Raw genomic sequence first — 22,322 nt, forward strand, 5'->3', positions numbered from 1 at the left:
CCCCCACACCAGTCTACATCAAGGCAACATTATCCTGAAACCAAAATAGAAAAGGGGAAATGAGATCAGCAAAAAATCATATTTTGATAATTGCACTAACTCACCTTGTCTTTTATTATTTAAAGAGCTGCAAAGCTTATTACACAGGAGTGTGTAAAATAATAGAAAAATTATATTAATCTTGGATGCTTACAAAGAGAATCCATTGGTGCTTTTATAGAGCACTTACATAATAAACATAGAAATAAATCAAGACAACTATGGAAAGAGATAACACTAGAATATTATAATCTAACCTAATCAAATCTACTTTCCTAATATCTCTTGCTTGCCTCTTCTAATCCGCTTGGCTAATTTATCTAGTTGCTTCATTTAGCCATTTACCCAATCTACCTCCAAGATGATCCAATGGTGAGATATTAACCCAATCCAACCGTTGGATCCCACATATTCTATCAGAGTGTTGGGTTAGGCTGGTTGTGATCATGGTTTTAAATTTCGACCGAAAATCCGAAATTTAGGTGGAGACGGACACCGAAACTGACCAAAACCGAAACGGCCATTTATTTCGGTCGAAATTTCGGTTTTTCCGAAATTTAACTCAAAAATACTGTTTTTTTAATATTAATTTAATATTTTACCGATATTTCGACTGAAATTACTGAAATTTCGGCCCAAATTTAATATTAAATAAAATATTCGTTTAGTGTTTTGTACCAAATTTCGACCGAAATTTCGAAATTTCAAGTACCGAAACCGAAATTTTAAACCTTGGTTGTGATGGCCCAAAAACTCAATAGCCCTACGACCCTACGATTCAAAAAGTGAACCAAATCGCGTCCCCTCCTACTCTCATTAGTTCTCTCCCTCACTCTCTCTTATCTTCCGCCAATTTCTTCAGACAATGAACGAAGGAATCAAACCCTCAACCTCCTCTACAAAAGAACCCCTTCTCCTCCACACTCGAAGACAACCCTTCGAATACGGACTCCTCCCCATTCCAAAACTCATCTTCTCAGACAGCACTGCAACCCTAACCCTAATCAAGAAAAAACTCCTCCAAAGCTCCTCCTCTTCCCGTATCAATGCCTCAGGCATTTCCGAAACCCTCCAGATTTCAATCGAGATCGCTCTCCTCATCCTCGACACTCTCACGTCTGTTCTCCCTTCCAATTCCGATTCCGATTCCGAAGGTGCTAATGTCTATGATCTGATCCTTTTTCTATACATTCAATCTTACAAGAGGCTCCTACCAAGGACTCATAAGGATTCTGCTGCTGTGGCTGATGTATGGCCTTCAACGTCGGCGTTTGATGGCTTCCTTTCAGTTCTCTCCCCTCTCCAGGTACTGTTTTTTTTTTTTTTTTTTTTTTCCTTTTGATTTTGGTTATTGTTTTCTTAGTTTGTTTTAATTTTATCTGTAGTTCTTTGTCGTGGTGATGTTATGTGAGAAAAAAATAGAAAAAGAGGTTGATTTGAGGTATGAGGACCTTCTTATGGTTCAATTAAAGAGGAATCATGACTCCTAAAACAGTGTTTCTTTCTTGCCAAATTCATTTCATTTTCATTAAGATACAACATTGGAGCAAACTAAGTACTTGCTGCACTTATTGAGATAAAAGTTGTCTTTCGATTGGATCTGTTCTTTTGTTAGCATGAACGTGAATTAGATTCTATTCTTCTTCTTGATTATTAAAAAAAGAGAACCCACCCTATTGAACGCCCAACCACAACTCAACTCAACTAAGCCTTTGTCCCAAAGTAGTTGGGGTTGGCTAGAAAATTTTCATGAAGATGGTGAAAGAATCTACCCGGCTCAAATTGACTAAGTGTAATCCTTACACTAGTTGGGTTCGTCTACTAGTTGGCTCAAATTGAACGCCCACGCACAACCTCAGAATAAGGCGCCAAAACTAGCCTAGCCGTCTTCCTTACCAAGGAGGATCTCAAATGCTTGCAAAGCTACGGGGCTCGGGCCACCACTTGCGTCTATAAGCCTTTTCTTTTTATGCTCTTGATAGAACGAAACTTCAAGCTTCCAATTAAGGACATTTTTCAGCTGGATCATTGCTTGCACAAAAAAAAATCTTTCTTTTATTCCTTATCAGAGAGTGGACCCTTTCCAAGAGGGGCAACTATGAAGACGAAAGCCCCGTTGGATTTCTTTTAGGGGAACGTCTCTTGAAAGACCTGCTTTTCTAGTTCCACTCATTCAATCACTTGCTTGAAAGGTTTAGGTGTCTTTAGCCCGTCTTAATAGCTACGACCCCAATCTGCCTTTGTCCTTGGGAAGGATACTTGGTTTTCATCTCCGGACCACGAGGTCAAGGTCTGCATCTGACGTCCTTATATCAAAAATCATCATCATCAATCCCCACCATTAAAGCCAAGGCCGCACCGAACATATGGTTTCACCTTTACAAACACAAAGGATTGCCACATCACTACCCTATTAACCCACTTACATGACACAAGCAATAACGAACACCCATAACCTTAAAACACATTCCCATAAACACCATAATTATATGCACATATCACGAGATGCATTACATGTCGAGTGAGGTAAAAGATTTGAGTTTTTTGGATCAAGGAATAGGTTTCTTTAAATAATTGGTGTTGCTAATGGAGATTCCGGGGATGCGCCATTTCCAAAAAAAAAAAAGGGAGATTCTGGGGATTTGGGAAGGGAAATGGGTGTTATCTTTCCTTTTTTTCAATACAGTTGGATGTAATTTGGATTTGTTGTAGGTTTTTTTTTTCCTATTAGCGTTTTGATGCAATTTATATCACAAACAAAGCTGCTAAATATGAAATGGGTAGATGAATGTTGTGGAGATGTATTCCATGTCTAGCGAGGTAAAAGTTTAGGGTTTTGTAGATCAAGCAATATGTTTCTTTAAATAATTATTGTTGTTAATGGAGATTCGGGGAGTCTGGGAATGGAAATGGGTGTTATCTCTTCTTTGTTCTTTTTTTCGTTCTTTTTTTAACGATACAGTTGATTGTAATTTGGAGTCGTTTTTTTTTTTTTTTCAATTAGATCGTTGAAACAATTTAAATAACGAACGGAGTCTTACGAAATATGAAACGGGTAGATGAATGTTCCGATTGATAGAAAATTGAAAGGGTTGTTTGGGGAAGCTTTCAATTTTTTTTAATAAGTGTCCTTTATTTACCTTAGGTCGCTTTTGGCTTGATGGTTGTTACTTGTTAGTTTTGTACTTTATTTTAATTTTGAGAGGGAGCACCGTTGCTTAGTTGTGGAAGAATATGCTGAACAACTGTGGTTTTGTGTTTGAAACATTGAAAATTTGGAATTAATTGTTAGTGTGGCTTGCTTTTATACACATTTTGAATTGTGTACAAAATTGGAAAACATTTTCCCTCATGGACAGCAGTAATAGTGTTTATAATCTTAACTGATTTGCCCTTACTTTTCTGTTCTTATTTTGATTCCGTTATGGTATGGGGAAGCTTCCATTTTTAGTGTCTTTAGGGGCACAAAAGAATGTCTCATGCACGCAATTAAAAATTTGTAATGAATTGTTACTGTTTCTTGATTTTGATTTTTGACACATTTGGAGTTGTATACTTGTACAAACCCGGAAAGTTTGGTAATAATGGTCATTTCATATTTCATCAAGAGAATAGGTTATTGACGAGTTCGTTGAGTGCTTTAACCCTAATATAAACATGGCCTCCCTTTGATTTGTAGCTTGTGCGCAGCAACAGTCGTAGGTTTATCCCATCACAAGCCGATGAAGAGGCTCATCATCTATCTTTTTTACAGAAGCATTTGGCAAACATACTTGCTCTTTTGGCAGAACCTGTGGAAGGCAATGACGATGAATCTCTGGTTCGTAAAATTATGGTTCTACTTTTTTTTTCGTAAAATTATGATTGTACTTTTTCCCTCTCTCTCTCTCTCTCATCCTTTTGCCTTGATCTCTAGCATAATCTAGTTTTAAATTCAGGCTCTCTTCTAAAGAGGTTATGCACTTATTTTGTTGCCGAACTATAAAGTATAAGGGTCACAATATTCACATTAGTCTTCTATTGGTTGTTTCTTAAGTTGGAAGGACAGATAAAGTTGATGGTATTGATGTTGTCTGCTAAGGTAGCTTTCCTTCAGTCTAATAACTTTCTCGTTTTCTTTAGTATGGAAAACTTATGGCTGGGTGCTGAATTTTTTAAAAAGATGTAATGGCTAGAAGAGGAGCGAGGTGGGTTTCAGAGGGTGGAAGAGGAGCGAGGTGGTCTTTATGTTGGGCAATGGAAAATCGTAAGCTTGCTTGTCCAGTTCCCAATGTGTATGCCACATTTTAAAAAAAGATGTAATGGCAAACACCGGAAGTAGAATCTCCCAAAAGGGTGCCCAATTGGCATAAATCCGGCATATCAGCACTGAAACTTCGGATTAGACAATGCGAGTATTGTGGTTGTACCGGCACCTTTGGTGATTATGTTATACTCTCTCAAATGTATTCCACATGGAGGACCCCTCTTGCTTATGAGATATTTGGCCCTCTATCCCTTTGCAATTTTATATGGAAGCGAAGTTTGTTTCTAGCAAGAGTTTCTATTTCAAACATTAATAGGGAAGCAAATTCAGCTTTTGATTGCTTGGTGAACATCTATGTTTCTTGTGCTTCATGATACGGCCTTGATCACTCTATGTTGATAAGTTTGAACCCTTTAGTATTTCAGAACCTGTGTTTCTGTCTAGTGTTCCAGTTTATTACAAGGAAGTGTTCCAGTTAAACTAAGAAATTGGAAATCTCCCAGATTCATGTGTTTTATTTTGATATCTACATATGATTTCTTACTTGTTGGGGAGATGGGAGCAACTTATGTATAAATAATAAGTTAATAACTCCCCTGAGCTGTATTTTATATGAAGATAGTCTTATGGAGAACAAAGATGCAGAATTATTATACATTATGAGGTAAAATTAAATATTTCTTCTTTCCCATTCCAGCTTTGTTTGGGAGTTCTGTTCTCGTCTTACTCTTGGGTAAGTAATTAGTTTGCCCATGAGTATCTATTACCATCTGTCTACCTTCCTCAAATGTTCGTATGCGAATATCACTTCTGTGTCCTTTATGAATGCTACGCTTGTTTTAGTGCTTGGAAGGTGGTATTTTAGAATGTTTTCAACCTTGCTAGTGTGAGTTACTAATATGTTCTTTTGTGTAGGTTTTTACCTTAGAAAGGTTTGATCACCTCGGATTCCTCATTCAATTCGGGGAAAAGGCATCTGAAAGAAATCCGTTGAGCCAGGCTGCGCCTTTTTTCGCAAATTCAGATCCAGACATGCCAGCTGTCCCTGTTCCTGCGGCACAAGTTCATGAATGGGTTCTACAAAATATAGTTGCTTCTTTGGAACATACTGCTGAGAAAGTTTCAGCAAAAGAAAATGGTCCACCTATTGCCTCTGATGTGGATATTACTATGGCCGATGCCTCTGTGAGTCATTTAAGGAACCAAAATAGTTCTCCACTGAGTGGAAATTCCGTGCATGGCAATGCTGCATATTGTAGGAACCAGACATTTGTGGAGGGAATCTCAAAATCGTCCGTTGTAAAGCAAGCATCTGATATCAAAGGATGTTCTGTAAAGGTGAGGATTAACTCATTCGACTTTTTCATTGATAAAATTATACATGTTGTGGATGACTGTGAAGGCTGAATAACAGAGTTGACCTAGTAGGTGTCATTTATGTTGTAAATACAAGTTACTTAATTTTATGATGTCAAGACTCCCTCAAAGGTTGTATGTGGTATTTCTACATAGGTAACGACTAATGAGTCCTTCTTAGGCTAATAAGTCTTATGACTGGTGCCTGTCAAATGTCAATAATTTGTTTTACTAATCAATGTGTTTCATCGTAAGAAACCTAAAATATATACTAAGATGCAAAGCTACAAAAGGCCAACGGTACACCCACTGCATGATTATGACATCAAAATACCTTTCTTTCTTAGCTATTGAGTTACGACCTCAAAGTACCTTTCTTTGCTATTGAGCTATCTCTTTTGTTTTTCTTGGCCAGGAAGAAGAGAGTTTGTAACCCTAAACCGAAATAGTGAAAATCTCCCCCATGGATGTAGGCACCGCCGAACCACATAAATCTTGTGTTTCTTGTGTGATTGTGTTATTGCATCATTTCTTGATGTGTTTGCTGCACATTGTGTTTGAGCCATAGTGGGGAAGGTACTTCTCAGTTTTTCTATAGTAAGGTTGGGCAATTATAGTGAAAGGTTGAGATTTCTGTGCCTGCATGGCTGCACTATATGCATGTGTACTTCTCTAACTATTGTCCAATTGGTTCATTTGTTTCAGGTTATATAATATTTTTCACAGTTACACTTGCTCTTGCTGTTTTGAATTTTGCCATCACCACTGTCCCGTGTAGTATGCATATGTCTACAGCTTGACAGTTGTTTGTTTCACCATTTCAATCATATGTCATTTCTTATTTATTTTATTTTATTTTTGAAAATGGCAGCAATATGTTATTTCTTATTTATTGTCACATTAATTTGTTTAACTACAGGTTATAAATTGTCACGATTCAGTGATTTACATACTGGCACCTTTAAGATATGCCACTGTTTATGGATGTTCCGATGCAACCATTGTTCTTGGAGCCATTGGTAAGGTATGGATGATAATTCTTGACTCAAACACATCAATTTCTCAAATTGATGTGATAATTCAATCTGTGATAATTCTTCACAGATTTGAATGTTTTATTTATTGCCGGTTTGCTGTTTCTTCGTGAAGTCCTAACCATGGTTTCAAATTTCAGTTTCAGAATGCATTTTGGTCCCACCGAAACCAAAATTTCGGCCGAAATCCGACTAAACCATTAAAATTAATATTTTATTCCATACCAAAATTTTGGTAATTTTGGTCGAAATTTCGGGTAAATATTAAATAATTAAAAATTTGAGATTTTTTGTGAATTTCCTTAAATTTCGGACGAAATTTCGGAAAAAGGGAAAATTCGACAATTTTGCTTTTCAACTGAAATTTCGGTCGAAATAATGTAACATTTCGGGTATCCCCAATTTCGGTTTCGGGGTTGACATTCCCTGATTCCAGTCTCTGTCAGTAGCATCTAATCTAACATTTCCGGGGTACTTGATGTGATGTGATCTTGACCTATGGGGATTGGGGAAAGAATTACGGAATTTTTCCCATGGAAAAAAGCATTCCAGGGTCTATAAGGGTTCCAATTATTTTTAAAAACTCATTTCTATGGAAAAAAAGTTTAAGATAAATTTTCCATGCATCCAAACCGCCAATGTAGTTTGAATTTACAGAAAAGCAAAAACGCATCGCTGCTGACATTGTAATAATCCGTGTTGGCATATGAACTTAAATGGACAGCCTTTCAAGACAGAATACTCACGGCAGATCACTTTTGTAGTCGCCACATGGTTATCATTGACCATTACCCTATTTGTGTGGAGTCAGGTGAGTTAGTGGATCATATGTTCGTCCATTGCAGGTTTGCCAAAGAGGTGCGGAACAAGGTCCTCAGGAGATTTGGTTTGGTTTGGGGTTCGAGCTTGGTTAGCGGATCTCCCGGAATGCTACTTCCTTGCCCCTTGTCGGAAGAAAGGGAAGATATTTGGAATGTGATTTTTTTGGTTACTATATGACCGTTATGGAAGGAAATGAATGCTTGGGGCTGCAAAGGCGTGGTTAAGAGTTTACAATTTCTCTTTTCGAAGGTGATTGACTTAACGATTTCATGGGTGAAGATCCTCCCTAGGTTCAAGTTTGTGTCATCCTACGATCTTTGGAATGGATGCATAGAAATCTGTGCAAGCAGGGAGCATGCTGAGACGATCTCCCAGGGTGGATGCCTCCTGATCCTGGCTACTTGAAGCTCAATTTGACGGATCTAGCATTGGTAAGCCCGGGCCTACTGGAGTAGGCGGCGTTCTAAGAGACGGAAATGGGACAACCAAGTGGGCCTTTTCAGGCCCAATTGGAATAACCTACTCAAATGAAACGGAGGTGAGGGTGGTTCTGTAGGATATCACTATCAGACTCATAGAGGATAGAGACTTGGGTAGGTTAATCGTGGATGGAGATTCTCTCCATCTCTCAATGTCATTCGGTGGCTAGATGGGAGACACTCCCACTGCCAATTTGATTGATGAGATCCAGGATCAAGTGGCAGATCTTGCCACTTCTTTTTAACACGTCAAGAGATCGGCTAATAATAACTCCATGAGACTGGCTAGGATGGGAGTTGACAGAGATAGATTATAGATCTTTGATCTCCTCCCTCCTTGAGTTCCTTGTTATTTCTATTGTTGCTATTTTTTCCTCTATTTCTTTGTATTGACCATCTCGGTCGCGGATTTTCAACTTTTCTTTTTTAATAAAATCTTTTACCATTCAATAAAAAATGAACATTAGGAGAGGCTTGCATGTAAACTTTGTCTAGAAGATTCTTAACAAGCTAATTCAGTCTTTGTTTCAAGATGCTTGGCAACAGTCTGACGTTAATTGTAATCAAGTTCAATTACTGATATTCAGATGTAATCATTTTTCTCGATTGCTATGATGGGTGATTGATTTTCTTGGCAATCAGATGCCAAATAAATACTGATATAGACATTTCGTGTACTTGCAGGCTGTAAGAGTGGAGCACTGTGAACGGGTACAAGTGATTACAGCTACAAAACGCATATGTATTGCCAATTGTCGCGAATGTGTATTTTTCTTGGGGGTTAATCAACGACCAGTTATTCTTGGGGATAACCATAAACTGCAGGTGAGAGTATTTCTTATTACTTTTAAAAGTAAAATACTTATAACCTTGCTTTATTCCTCTTAGTGACATCAAATTTTATTTTGGAGCTGAAAATAATTTATTTTGGCTCCTGCATTTTTAACTTTGTTCTACTTAGTAGCCTGATTGGTATTAGTTTCTTCTAGTAATCTGTTCTTATTCTTGTGCTCTAGTTAAGTGTCATTTACTCCCCTCTTTCAGGCATCAATCGATAGCCATGTCACTCACTCCTCTTTTCTAGTGTGTTTTGATTTCATTAGGTACATGTTGCCCGTTATTCCTATCTTTATTAATATGCTAATAACGTCTTGCACTGGTAAATGGAAAAAATAATAAGAAAAATGGTTTTGCTCTCGAGTCTAGATGCATTTAGTCTCAGTTTTGGACTTCCTAAGAGATGGACACTGCATTTGCATGCTCCCTATATTTTCTTGAATGATAGAGAGTTATATTCAGAAGAGAAGGAATAGTATATATTCAACATGCTCGTTACAAGATAAGCTTTTGGCTAGTTTGCTCAGGCCAGTGATTATGCTTAATCGTCTTATGTGACATATGAAGCACTTGTTGAATGAAACTATATGTACGGTGTGTATATTGTAAAAGATTGAAAACTTATGAGTAATTTTTTCATCAGGTGGCACCATACAATACATTTTATTCACAATTAGAGGAACACATGACTCAAGTTGGGGTTGATGCAACTGTCAACAGATGGGATGAACCCCTGGTTCTGGGAATGGTTGATCCACACGATTCATTATCGCATCCTGCAGGGGTTTCTGATGTTCAAGCAGAATCACCTACATGCCTTGATCCTGAACAGTTCACTGATTTTTTGGTAAGCTTGTACTTTGTTTGGTGATTAGTGATTAAACCATACTTTTCAGATTGATAATGCTATTTTCATACCATTTTCTTCTTGTGTCTATCTATTCCTTCAATTAGGTCTCTTGGATCCCATCAATTATCTGTGGGTGATTAGTGTAGTTGTTTCTGACTGAAAATCTACACGAACCATGATATATCGTTACCTTTTATTAATTTATCTCACATATTCTCTCTTAACTTTGATGTGCAGATTCCTAATTGGTTTGGTGGTGAATTGCCTCAATTGACGAAACATAACCCATTTCCATTGCCTGAAATTTATATGGCGTCCCAGAGGAAAAATGTATGTGAATTGATTGTGCAGATTAGGAAATACTGTTTTCTGTTATGCTTAGCTAAATTACATTATGTACTTGTTGAGGTTTCTGCTTCCATCATATCTAAAGAGCTATGTAACAATTATTGCCACTAAATTGAATTTATCCTGATAATTATACGAAGTGATAGTATCCCGATAATTTTTGGATAAATTGAGTATATCGTGGCATGTTCATGTAGTTGTATATTAACAATTATTGCTACTAAATTGAAATTATCCTGATAATATCATGATAACTATACGAAATGATAGTATCCTGATAATTTTTGGATAAATTGAATATATCGTGGCATGTCCATTTAGTTGTCTATTATCGTGATAATAACTGGTAATATCGTGTATGCGAGGAAGGTGATAAAAAAAAGTGATGAATCCTCTTTTCAAAAATTTGATGAAATATAATTTTTAGAATTATATATTTCTACTTTTCTTGTTATAGATATTATTCTGATAAAACTTTAAATTATTAATACTCCTGTTAAGTTCTCTAAAACAATATTTGTAACTTTTCTAAAGAGCTTTGCATGCTTTTGCTATAATTGGAAAAGGTGGTGCCCTCTACTTTGGGCACTTTGTCACATACTGATTTTGTTTCTTTTCCATTGAAATGTTGAATACAATGTTTTTTTTGTCTGACATCTGGTTGTAAATGATCTGATTTTGTTTCTTTTCCATTGCAATATTGAATGCAATATTTTTCCAGCACCTGGTTCTAAATGATATCAAACAAGCTTTGAGGAATCTTGAACTTGAGGAGAGTCGGAAACGGGAATTAGCATCCGCCCTTCACGTATACTTCAAAGACTGGCTATATGGTATTATGAGTTTCCACTTTCCCTTTTTACCATTTTATTTTCTTGTTCAGTATCTCACGCAGGTTACTCATGTATATTATAGAACTTAATTTGTGTTAGTATTTATGAGTGTAAATTTCCAGGGCCCTTACTAATGAATACCGTTTAGGGTGGGTGTTTTGTTTTCCTCACTGGAATGGAACGCACCTGGCTTTTCATCCATGTCGGTGTCCTGTTTCAAAAAAGGCGCTACAACCAGTGAATTTTTGAGATAGTTATAGAGTTCCAAAAAATCATTTGAAAAAATACAAGAAACCATTAGTTTCTTGTTCAGTATTATCAGTTTTCCTTTTTACCATTTTATTTTCTTGTTCAGTATCTCATGCAGGTTACTCATGTATATCATAGAACTTAATTTGTGTTAGTATTTATGAGCGTAAATTTATAGGGCCCTTAGTAATGAATACCGTTTAGGTGGGTGTTTTGTTTTCCTCACTAGAATGGAACGTACCCGGCTTTTCATCCATGTCGGTGTCGTGTTTCAAAAAAGGCGCTACAACCTGTGAATTTGTTTAGATAGTTATAGAGTTTAAAAAAATCATTTGAAGATATACAAGACACCATTATATCGACCAAATTTAACAAAATTAAACTTTTTGCTATTTAAAACATCTACCATAGGAATCAAATTGGCTCTTGATGGGCCTAATTTATATCAAATTTAGTGCAAAACATCTCAATAAAACTGACCATTTATCATAACAAATGGCAATTGTAAATATTACAAACATAAATCAAGTCTGAATTTTTTTTAAACCTCTAGTTTCATCTCTCATCTCCTGTGGGTTTCCATAAGCCAAATCATCACACATTCACACTCAATTGAACGATATCCCTTGTCATTCAACATCAAGAGTTCCACGAAAATCGTCATCCTCATCGATGTCCCCATCTTCGTCGTCTGCAGTAACAATAGGTTGTTACTTGTTACACTTATTGCCAATCTAAATCCTCTATCGCGAAAATAACAGGATCATCCTCTACTATCCAGTCCATCAAGATTCAAGATATCATGTTTGTCTATGCTGATGGGGTCATTAATGGTTGCTGTTTTCCTTTCCTCAATAAATCCCTTGTGCAAAATATTATAAAAACTTTAAAATGTGTATTTAGAATGTGAATACTAATTAAAATCCATAATCACAATCACTGTCGTTATTTTTTGTTCTTACGTTTTATTTTTATATATTTTAGATATTTTATTTTCTAATTTTTTCCTTAGTTCTTAAATTTTATATTTTATATATTTTAACTATCGTATTATTCCATTTTTTCCTGATATAAACCCAAAATAACTCATTTCAAAAATATTAAACCCAAAATAACAAAAAAAATAATTAAAATATACCAAGATATTTCCCTGGAATGTTCCCGAGACAAATAATTATGATTATGGTGGAAAAAACGAGATCATTCGTCCAATATCTTGTAAAATCACGGAAACATTTCAATACAAAATCACGACTAAAATTTATGTAAGATTCTTCACCTCTGGTTTTTCTTTTTATTTTGTCGTTTTTTTAGAAATATCTTAAAGGGATCTCATTGTTTTTCTCTTTTCTACAAATGAACTTGACTTTTGTCTGGGTTTCTGTCGAAATGTCGACATCTCGACAGGGCCTTAGCTTTTTTTATCTGAAAAGTTGCATTTTTCACAAATTTTGACCGAAACAGGACATTCCGAAACACTGATTCTTCCGGATTTCGTTCGGATGAAATCCAGAACGGAACGGTAAATATACCATTTCCCTTCCGGATTTTGGTCCAGAACGAAATATTTCGTCTGTTTCGGACAAAACGAAGGTTGGAAGTCTGAATCAGGTTCTAAATCTGCTCCCTTTACCGTTTTATGCTATTCATAGCCAAGGTTTAAAATTTTTGTTATAGGTTTTGGTATCGGTCATCAGCGAAAATGAAACATTTCGGTTTCAGTACGAAATTTCAGCCGAAATCTTGTAAAATCACGAAAACATTTCGGTACGTAATCACGGCTGAAATGATTTTCTATTAATTTTTTGTCCCTTTTTTAGAAATATCTTAAGTTCTTGTCTTTTCTGCGAGTGGAGCTAATTTTTGTCGGTATTTCTGCCGAAATGTCTGTTTTTTTATTTGAAAAGTTGCATGTTTCGCATATTTTGACTGAAACATTAATGAAATCTCGAAATTTCCTGCGAAATCTTGTATTTTTCCTAATCCAAGTGGATTTCGTTTCAGTAGAAGCCAAAATCAGAATATTTTTGCCGAAATGAAATGTTTCTGCTGAAATTTAAAACCATGGTCATACCGTGGATGCTGAATCATTTGCTTAAAAACTCCATGACATCCAAGCTGATGTCAGATGGAAGATTGAAACTAGCAATAAAAAGTATAGGGAGCCTGCCAATCAACATGAAAGAGGGAGATTTGGTGATGGTTTACATTCGACGAGCGATTCTACTAGGGACCTACAACAAACTCATACACAGGAATATTGCTTCATTTCGAATTCACTGATTGACCAATGAAAATTTCTATAATGTCCAACTGTCGGAAAAATATGACATGTCTTCTATATTTAATGTCTCAGCCTTGTTCAAGTTTCCACGCCAAAAATGTTGCAAGCAACATGGAGATTGAAGTTCCTCTCCAAAGAAAATAGAAGAGCTGATTGTCCATATTTTTTATAAGATCACTCGGTCTTGAGGCAAGAACATTATTCGCTATGCTAGTCAATCCAAGGGAGACCCACTATTGATAGCGCCTAGGTGACAAAGGAAGAACTACATCAAAATAACATGCAATTGTTTGATGATTACGAAGAAGACATTAACTCGAGGAAGTTCTTTCCAATCTTGGGGAAATGATGCGGAAATAAATCAAAGGGTCATTAGAACTTATTATAAGAGGAAGAAAATAAAGGTCCAATTGGGCCAAATTGGTTGTCATGTTGATGTCAACACATGCCATTGTCGATTTCAGCAGAGGTCAAACTTGAGTGGAAACTCCCATACACCCTCTTTTGCTGACTAAAAATTTTCGGCATTTTTTTTAATTTTTTTTTCCAATTTTGCTAGGATGGGTTTTGAAGGTTTCATATTTAGGGTGAAAATTCTGCTTTTGCCCCTTTGTGTGAAATTTTCTCAGTTTGTCAGGATGGGTTATGAAAATTTACTTTTTTTAAACCATAGCGTGCTTAGGAAAGTGTGTGTGTTGGTAACAGATTTTGACGGGATTTTAGGATTCTTAGACTTCATTCTTATTAGGAATAGGTTAGTGTTGGTTTTCTATATAAAGGGCTATTGGAAATTCTAGTTGTTGTTGGATTTCTATGATTTGAACCGGGATAGACTTATTTTTGGGATTGATTTCTTTCACCATTTATGGTGTTCTTTGAATACAGTTGGGAAATAGTGTTGTTTCGTTGCTTGCAGTGTTCTTTGAGCCTTTTCCCTAGGCTCCCTATTTACAAGGTTGTCTTTTCCTTGCACTAGGTCTGCCTGTTTTAAATTTTAGCGATCTGCCATTTTATTGAGCAAACCCTGATTTGAGAAGAAACTCTTTGGATCTGCCCCTAGATCAATAGATCCTGTGCTGAAGTTGTTGAATCGAAATCGAAGGTGAAACTTAAATTGTCAATTTTTAATATTTATGGACTTTTAGAGACAACTTGATGTAAAATAAATTAACATTGACAAAGTTCCAACAAACTAAACTAATATTGATAATAATTGTGAGAACTCCTTTATCTGTCTTTGGAAGTGAGACTCTTGGAACCTATGAGATATATTTGTATCTTTTGAACCATGGCTCCTTAGTCCCAGAGTTATTGGAAATAAAGGAATTATAGGATTTCAAGGACAAAGCATCATTTATGACAAAGATATGCCTGGAAATCAAAAGCCTCTTCTTGAGTTACGTGACTTGGAAAAAGGAGCTGCGGCAATCTCCACTCAAGATCTTTTTATCTCGCATTGTAAATCCTCATTTTGCTTTTTTGTATCTCTTTCTTTGACCATCACGGTCTCTATTTAATGAAATCATTTTACTGTTAAAAAGAAAGAAAGATGGCACATGTTTAAAGATGATAGAGGCAATACAGTTAGGGTTTTTTTTTATTCCAATTGGTAAAGAAATCTAACGTGGGTGAGAGTGACAAGGACCATAATAAGGTTCAAATTTTAATTTTCAGGTGTCTTTTAAGTCCCTTAAGTTATAGTAGGGGTACCACATTCTTTTCCCACTAAAATCACTTGGCTTCTTACTTGAGAAACGGTTTAGGAGCACAGACCCCAACACTTTTTGCCATTACATGCTTGAAGTATATATTCCATGATTTGTTTTTTAAACTTAAACTATGATTTGCTTGTTTGTATGTTGATGTGCCTTATTTTAGCAACTTATTTATGGCAGGGAAATTTTAAAACGTACTAACTAGATTGATCTTATGCTTATGTTGCAGCATCTGGGAATATCCGTCAGCTCTATTGTCTACAAGGTGATTGAATTTTAATTTGTTATATTGGTCTTCTGATCCCAGCTCTTCAGGAGTCTGTAAATTAAGCTCTGGTAACCCTCCCTTTTGCCCCTAGTCTTTTTTCTTTTTTTGAGACTGCAGGCTGCAAAGAATCATATATCACGCACCAATGTGGATTTATTTGCAAATCCTCCAATAATTTTATTCACCTTGGTTCCAGTCATTGTGAAATTTGAATGAGGGTTTGTTGATTTTTTTAGTGTGGGGATTGGGGAGCTTCCTGTTTAAGGCAATCCCTGTGAAGATCCAAATACCTGTATTGTAGTTGATTTATTGGTTATTCACAGCTATAATAATACTGCAGTAGGTGTGGCTCTGTTTTTACTCTAATCCTATGCGAGACTGGTCATCAATTTTGTCATCACTGAGAATATATTGTTGGTATTCTGATTCCGCCGTGATTGGAATGAAATATTTAATCGAATTAAATATTTTATGTTAAACTTTTTTCATGTGTCCAAGGGAATCCGAAGAGGATGCTGATTCCAATATCTGATTCTGGCAATCCAATCCAGACTCATGGTAAATTCAAATGCTTGGCAGCCATGAATTTTTTTTCCACGGAATATTAGTTTATCAAGTGATAGGAGAGGGACAATGAGGGTGGGAGATGGAGAGAACTGTGAAGGCATTATTAATGAGGGTGAGAAGTGGCTGAAAAATAGGAGAAAATTGTTTTCCTTATGTTTCACTGAGAATTTATATGATGGGTGGCCGTGAAAACACGTGGAGTCTAAAAATGTAGGTACGGCCCACTCTTTTTGATGATCCAAACCGTTCATCTGTTTGGGCACAACGTAAATAGGTTGTGCCCCAAAAATCATTTCCATAGGATGATCCTAACCCTCCGATTTGTAGAAGATTCCATAAATGATTTTTGGAAATCTCCATTTTCGGATCAGTTCAGATCGGAGGGTTAGGATCATCCTATGGAAATGATTTTTGGGGCACAACCTATTTACATTGTGCATGAACAGATGAACGGTTTGGATCATAAAAAAATATTGGTCATACCTACTTTTTTTAGACTTCACGTGTTTTCACGGCCACCTATCATATAAATTCTCTGTTTCACTATCTCCTCATTCATGTCCCCTCAATTCTCTCCCTACCCCTCTCTTAGCACTTGGTTTTCTAATATTCCATGAGAAAAAAAAAATCCATGCTGGGCAAACATGGCTTAAAAGTCAAATCCACAGAATCTCTTGAAAATTTTAAAGAGGAATAAGGGGCAAAGGGCAAGGGCATAGAAAATTGCGATCATAACTTTCTCTAATGGCATTTGACCAATAGGGACGCCCTTTGCCCCTTATTCAACGAGTCCGGTAGAGTACCAAGCAAGTAAAACCCTTGTACCTCATCTTCAAATTTAATATTCATGGATGAAAGTTGGTCTATCATTATTTAAAACTCATTCAAGTGATCGGATATAGATGGGCCATCTATATATTTTAACTCCATAAATTATTTTATCAAGTACATTTTGTTGTTGCCGGTCTTTCGCGCATACAACAACTCGAGCTTGCTCCATAAAGTCCTGGCATGTGATTCTTTACTGATGTGATTCAAAACATTATCATCCAAATATTGTCGAATGAACCTGCACATAACTTTATGCTCAAGAGTCCAATCGGCATCGGTTATGTTATTAGGTTTTGTATCGCCGAACACCGGTAGATGCCAACGCTTCACATATAGAAGGTCTTCCATTTTACCCCTCCAAACATGATAATTCCTTCAATTCAAGCTGATCATTCTATTCGAATTCGATTCCATCGTTCAATCAAAGTATTAACAATTTTGCTTTTGTCAAGCAATATCACAAACACCTTGTGTGCAAACAATCCGAATGCTTTGATACCACTATGTTGGGAAAAAACCCTTTCCCGCTTTGATCGAACCTGTGAGGAAACGATTGAACACAAACAACGGAAATATACGAACCACAAATAAAGTATCAAGAAACAACCACAATCAACACAAGATAATTTTTACGTGGAAAACTCCTTCAACGTGAAGGATAAAAACCACGGGGCCTTCTTCGAAGTCCACCCAAATCTTCACTATAATACTTTAGGTACAAAATCTAATTCTCAACATCAACAATGGGATAACCATCCCCCATTCCAACAACAATGGAATCTACAAATATGAGTGAAGATAGAGCAATAATATCAACTCCAAACAAAGAAGAAAACAATGAAGAAAATGGTGAAGATCTCACCCAAAATTTGTTATCCGTAAAAGTCCGTAAAAGACCCAGAAACCTGATTTAGAGAACTCCAAATCACGATCCAACCGTCCAAATGTAGATCAAGAAGTCACGAACATGTTGGCAAAAATCAGCTCAATCGGACCACGGATCGACCTCCAATCGTCAGTTTGATCACTGCTGTGTAGAAACTCCTATTTCCTGCGAATTTTTCCTCTTTTTTCTTCTGTTTTGTGTTAATCTTCTGTCGCCATAGTGCCCCTCTAGATTAAACAAATTCCAAGTAAGCTCTTATTGGGCTGGACATAAACCCAACACTCTTTCCACAGGTCGCCCCTTCCGTGACTCGAACACGTGACGTGGTGGCTGCTTTGATACCAAATGTTAGGTACCTTACCAATACGCCAAAAGCTCCAGAGCTGATGGAACACGTTAGGCAAGGCCCTTTAAACCTGTCCCATACTAGGCTGGGTCCCACCCAGTCCCATACCTAGGCGGGCCCCCACTCAGGACCGTAACAACATCCATATATGTATATTGGGGACAAGATGTCCAACAAATTTAGTCACCTATAGAGAGTGGTCCAACACAAAAAACTACAAATCAGCTCCCATGTTGCTACACACGCGCATACCCCACCAGCGTAATCTGTGATTTGAAGACACAAACTTTGCACCAGAGAACAGCAAAATATTAGTCACACCCAACTGCTCTCTTTAAGTGTTCCGACCAAAGCAGTCCCTCCTGATCGTTGTGAATTTCCATGCTCTCACGCTCCACTCCTTAGCAAGCCGTTCATCGGAGTCATTTGCAGACCATCTCATGTGTGAAAACTTTGGGTTTAGGATTTGGCACAGGTCTTGAATTTCAACGATAATATTTAATGCCTGTTTGGTTTAGATTATGACAACTGATTGTGGAGTCCCCAACCGATTATTTAACTCAAATTTAGTAGGGGTGCAACTTGGGTCGGGTCAACCTGAACCTGAGGGTTCAACCCGATTTTTTGTGCGGGTTGGGTTGAACTTTTCCGGGTTGGGCTCGGGTTTCAACGATAATATTTAATGCCTGTTTGGTTTAGATTATGACAACTGATTGTGGAGTCCCCAACTGATTATTTAACTCAAATTTAGTAGGGGTGCAACTTGGGTCGGGTCAACCTGAACCTGAGGGTTCAACCCGATTTTTTGCCCGGGTTGGGTTGAACTTTTCCGGGTGGGGTTCGGGTTGGGAATTGTCAACCCGACCGAAAATCGGGTTGGGTTGGGTTGGGTTGGGTACTGCGCAACCCGACCCAACCCGTAACCCTACTTAATGTGGTTCTTTCATGGTCATTCCCCATGTTTGAGAATTAATTTTGAGTTTAAAATAGATTGGTTAACTCAGAATTAAGGTCCTGTTTGATTTGGTTTTGAGTGGAAAACTGATTATTAGATTAGAATTAAATGCCAAATGTTTTCCCAGGGAGATTTATATGAAAATGTTTTTTTTGGAGTTCTTGAACACCATTTTATATGCCAAATGCTCCACCATTCCTGCCTCTCATCGCGTGTATTGTAAAACACTAAAATAGTGGAGCCTGCCTCAGCGGGTCAACCCAACCCAACCCGACTTAGGAAATCGGGTCGGGTTGGGGAAAAACAAATCCGAGTTGGGTCGGGTTAGCCAAACTGGGTTAAGATTCGGGTTGGGTTGGGTTGGGTTAGGGTTGGAGGTTGAGGTTTTCAACCCGATCCAACCCGAGTTGCACCTGTAAAATTTAGTGCAATTTTCGGTCCAACAATCGATTGGGGACTCTACAATCTGTTGTGATAATCTAAAACAAACAGGGGCCTTACTAAGTTCCACGGTCCTGGCGCCTTGCAACTAGCCCACAATATGACGTTTGCTAAATCACCTTCAATAATCAAGGAAAGATGTCTACCTTTCACAAACCATTTTACGCCCCAAAGGAGGGTTCTTGCTTCGTCTTCATTGGATTCATAGATCCTTACTGGTCCAAGTACTGAAGAAATTGGAGGGCACTGAATCAGAGTAAATGTGACAGAGAAGCCTTTGCAGACTGGAGATTTGTCCCTCTTCTAGGCTGAGGAATTTAAATTTATGGACAGCCCCAACTTTATGTTTGTAATCTTGCAATGACAGTGACCTCTGATATGCTGACCCAGCTCTTCTCTGAGAAGGGGAAGGTTCTTAATGCAAAAGTGTGGCGTGAGCCTGGGACATCAAAATCCTGTGGATTTGGGTTTGTTTCATTTTCTTCAGGAGGATATAGAAGCTTCTATTTCAACATTTAACAATGGGGAGATTATATTTTCACTCCCTCTGCAGTACGCATTCGCCCCCCTCATCACGTGAACAGGGCAACTTTAACACTTTTGACGTCAAATCACGTTAAAAAGGGGGCGAAGTACATCTTAACATTGCTGTAAGTTTGCTGCCCCTATTAACTTGGTATGATGTTTGAAGTTTGAACAGCTGAGCATGAATTTATATGCATACCCACACATTACGTGCATTAAGTTATGATATATGCACATCCACTAGGTTGACATATTCATAAGAGTATAACACATGCTCATGTTGTGATTTTTTTATAACAGAGTTAACTTTATTGATTATGAAAATCCATACAAGGTTTCCCCCATCACTAGCTGAAATACACTTTATCAGACTTTAAAGCTACAAAGCCTCCACCCGGCCTAGCTCAACTGACCAAAAGAGGGTCGTATCACCTCCACACATTGGTTGTCCACCCCGGCATGCTCATGTTGTGACTGTTATCTTTGCCTTATAGATGTACTTTGTGCACCCCATATAGTTTTAGTTATAGTTCCACTACCTATTCAAGTTAACATATCTAGTTCAAAGTTGGTCTAAGGTCCGTAGTGCCGGACCATTGCGGCAGAATCGGCCCTTCACTTATTGTGAGGAGATGAGATTAATAACAAAAAGAAACTATCTAGTTCATGGTTTAATTCAATCAAATGAAACTTTTGTTACTTGATTCTTTCAGCTATTCAACGGGCAGAAGATTCTCATCAACAAGCCTATTGTTGTAGATCAGGAAGTTCAGAGCTTTAAAAGGACTAGTTTAAAAAACCAGGATGATTTTCTGTTGTAATTTAAGAAAGTCCCAATGAAAAGTGATTTAGAAACAGTGCTGGCTCTTTTTAACTCTCAATGATTAATTGCATCGGCCTTTTGTCTACTCGAAATAACCCGACTTGAGAAGGACTAATTATTCAGTTCTCTCAACAGTTCACAAGCTGCTACTGGAAATATAGAATTAGAAACTACCCAAATGACTAAGCAACTTCAAATGCCAAAGTACTCATAGCACGTTACGCCCTTGATTTTGCACGCTGCTTGGAAATCTGCATGGGACGCTTCTTTGTAGAGGCGCAGATTCTTCTCATCTATTAGTTCCGGCACGGGTCCCATCGCTTTAAACCTGTTTGGGCTATATGCAGCAGCAACTGACAACCTCGCCTCACCGCAATTCAAGGCTCTGTGCAGCAGGCTCTTGTAGCGCTCGTTGCTTACCACCTCCATCAGGTCCCCTGTATTTATCAGTAGAGCATGTGGGTGGATGCATTCCACGCTGCACCATTTCCCATTTCTCATCACCTGCGAGGAATAGTGAGAGAAGGTAAGTGGGTCACTCTCAAGAATTGAAATTACACCATACATGTGCTCTTATCATTTACAGTAATCTGAAAGAATTGGTTTTGTCAATTTTTTTTGTTGAACAATGCCAACATCATATGCCTGCTAATACTTGGCTCTATACTTACAAGTTTCAGATTCAGGAATCAATTGGTGAGGAAAGTTTTCAAAATTTTTGGGAAATGCGAGGGAGAAGTTTGGAAAATTTTCACAACTCGCTCATAAATAGTAGGATGAATGCTTACTTGTAAACTCACCCGGAGTAGACATCAAATCCTCTCCTCTTCTATTTTTGTTCTATTTGCTACTCATATATCTACTATATATAGTTATTTTAAACAAATAATTAAGACGACAAAACGGATGGTAGGATGGTTAAGTGCATGTGTTTGAGATACTAGGCTGTACTATAATTTTTGGTTTTGAATCTTTCCCTTGATTTACAAATCATATATGAGAAATTGATGAACTATTTGTCAAAATTGTGTTAAATTCCAAAAAAATTGGCTCTAATTAAAAAAGACTACTGATAATGTCACTACCATGTTTTAATAGTTGAAAAAACTCGGAATGTCTTTTCAGTTAAATTGGCATCTGAGTGTTTTATGGAAACTGAAATAACCTTTGACAGCTGTTTAAATAATAAAAGACAAGATGAGTTAGTTGCAATTATTTAAACAAACAATTTCAGTAGCCTTAAAAAATATGAGATTTCTTGAGTTTGTTCCGGAGATTTTAAAGTTTAAATCATGGCATCAAAAAATAGGATTTTTTCAAATTATTCAGAGAATTTTATGACTGCTTGTTATTTGATCACCTGGAAACCTTCTCATCCGTCGACTATTAGCAATATATTAACTCCATTGATGACCCTGTGCCGTGGTGCAGTCAAGGCGGCAACACCTGTGGGTACTGCCGGCATCCAATTCCCAACCAACATCATCGCCGCTGCCTCGCTCCCTCCGAATGCATTGATGAATGCCTCTGGTTTCAATCCTGCATTCACAGCGAAACATCTAAGTAACTTCTCTGCTAGTCTCTGCAT

The 22,322-nt window shown here is 37.3% G+C and overlaps 2 protein-coding genes across 2 annotated transcripts; one reads left to right on the forward strand and one right to left on the reverse strand.

Annotated features, from left to right (window-relative positions):
* Positions 1 to 804: 804 nt before the first annotated feature.
* Positions 805 to 15,839, forward strand: LOC143846572 (uncharacterized). Its single transcript, XM_077355043.1, has 9 exons — positions 805 to 1,345; positions 3,719 to 3,859; positions 5,201 to 5,623; positions 6,561 to 6,665; positions 8,661 to 8,801; positions 9,457 to 9,660; positions 9,901 to 9,993; positions 10,733 to 10,844; positions 15,322 to 15,839. Exons 1-9 carry the CDS (start codon positions 905 to 907, stop codon positions 15,363 to 15,365), a joined length of 1,704 nt encoding a protein of 567 aa, XP_077211158.1. The 5' UTR covers positions 805 to 904; the 3' UTR covers positions 15,366 to 15,839.
* Positions 15,840 to 20,926: 5,087 nt separating this feature from the next.
* On the reverse strand, positions 20,927 to 22,322 carry LOC143891805 (jasmonate-induced oxygenase 4-like). The gene is made up of 2 exons (XM_077396320.1): positions 22,149 to 22,322; positions 20,927 to 21,238 (listed from the first exon to the last, which is right to left on the reverse strand). Exons 1-2 carry the CDS (start codon positions 22,320 to 22,322, stop codon positions 20,927 to 20,929), a joined length of 486 nt encoding a protein of 161 aa, XP_077252435.1.

This window comes from Tasmannia lanceolata, unplaced genomic scaffold (genome assembly GCF_043159265.1).
Source record: "Tasmannia lanceolata isolate RefF3 unplaced genomic scaffold, GAP_Taslan_0.1 ptg000015l, whole genome shotgun sequence".
Taxonomy (NCBI): Eukaryota; Viridiplantae; Streptophyta; class Magnoliopsida; order Canellales; family Winteraceae; genus Tasmannia; species Tasmannia lanceolata.

Coding starts and splice junctions, on each gene's coding strand:
- LOC143846572 (XM_077355043.1), top strand. CDS start 905: ATGAACGAAGGAATCAAACCCTCAACCTCCTCTACAAAAGAACCCCTT. Junction 3,860..5,200: donor GCAATGACGATGAATCTCTG/GTTCGTAAAATT, acceptor TCTTTTGTGTAG/GTTTTTACCTTAGAAAGGTT. Junction 10,845..15,321: donor CTTCAAAGACTGGCTATATG/GTATTATGAGTT, acceptor CTTATGTTGCAG/CATCTGGGAATATCCGTCAG.
- LOC143891805 (XM_077396320.1), bottom strand. CDS start 22,322: ATGCAGAGACTAGCAGAGAAGTTACTTAGATGTTTCGCTGTGAATGCA. Junction 21,239..22,148: donor TGACTGCACCACGGCACAGG/GTCATCAATGGA, acceptor TATTCCTCGCAG/GTGATGAGAAATGGGAAATG.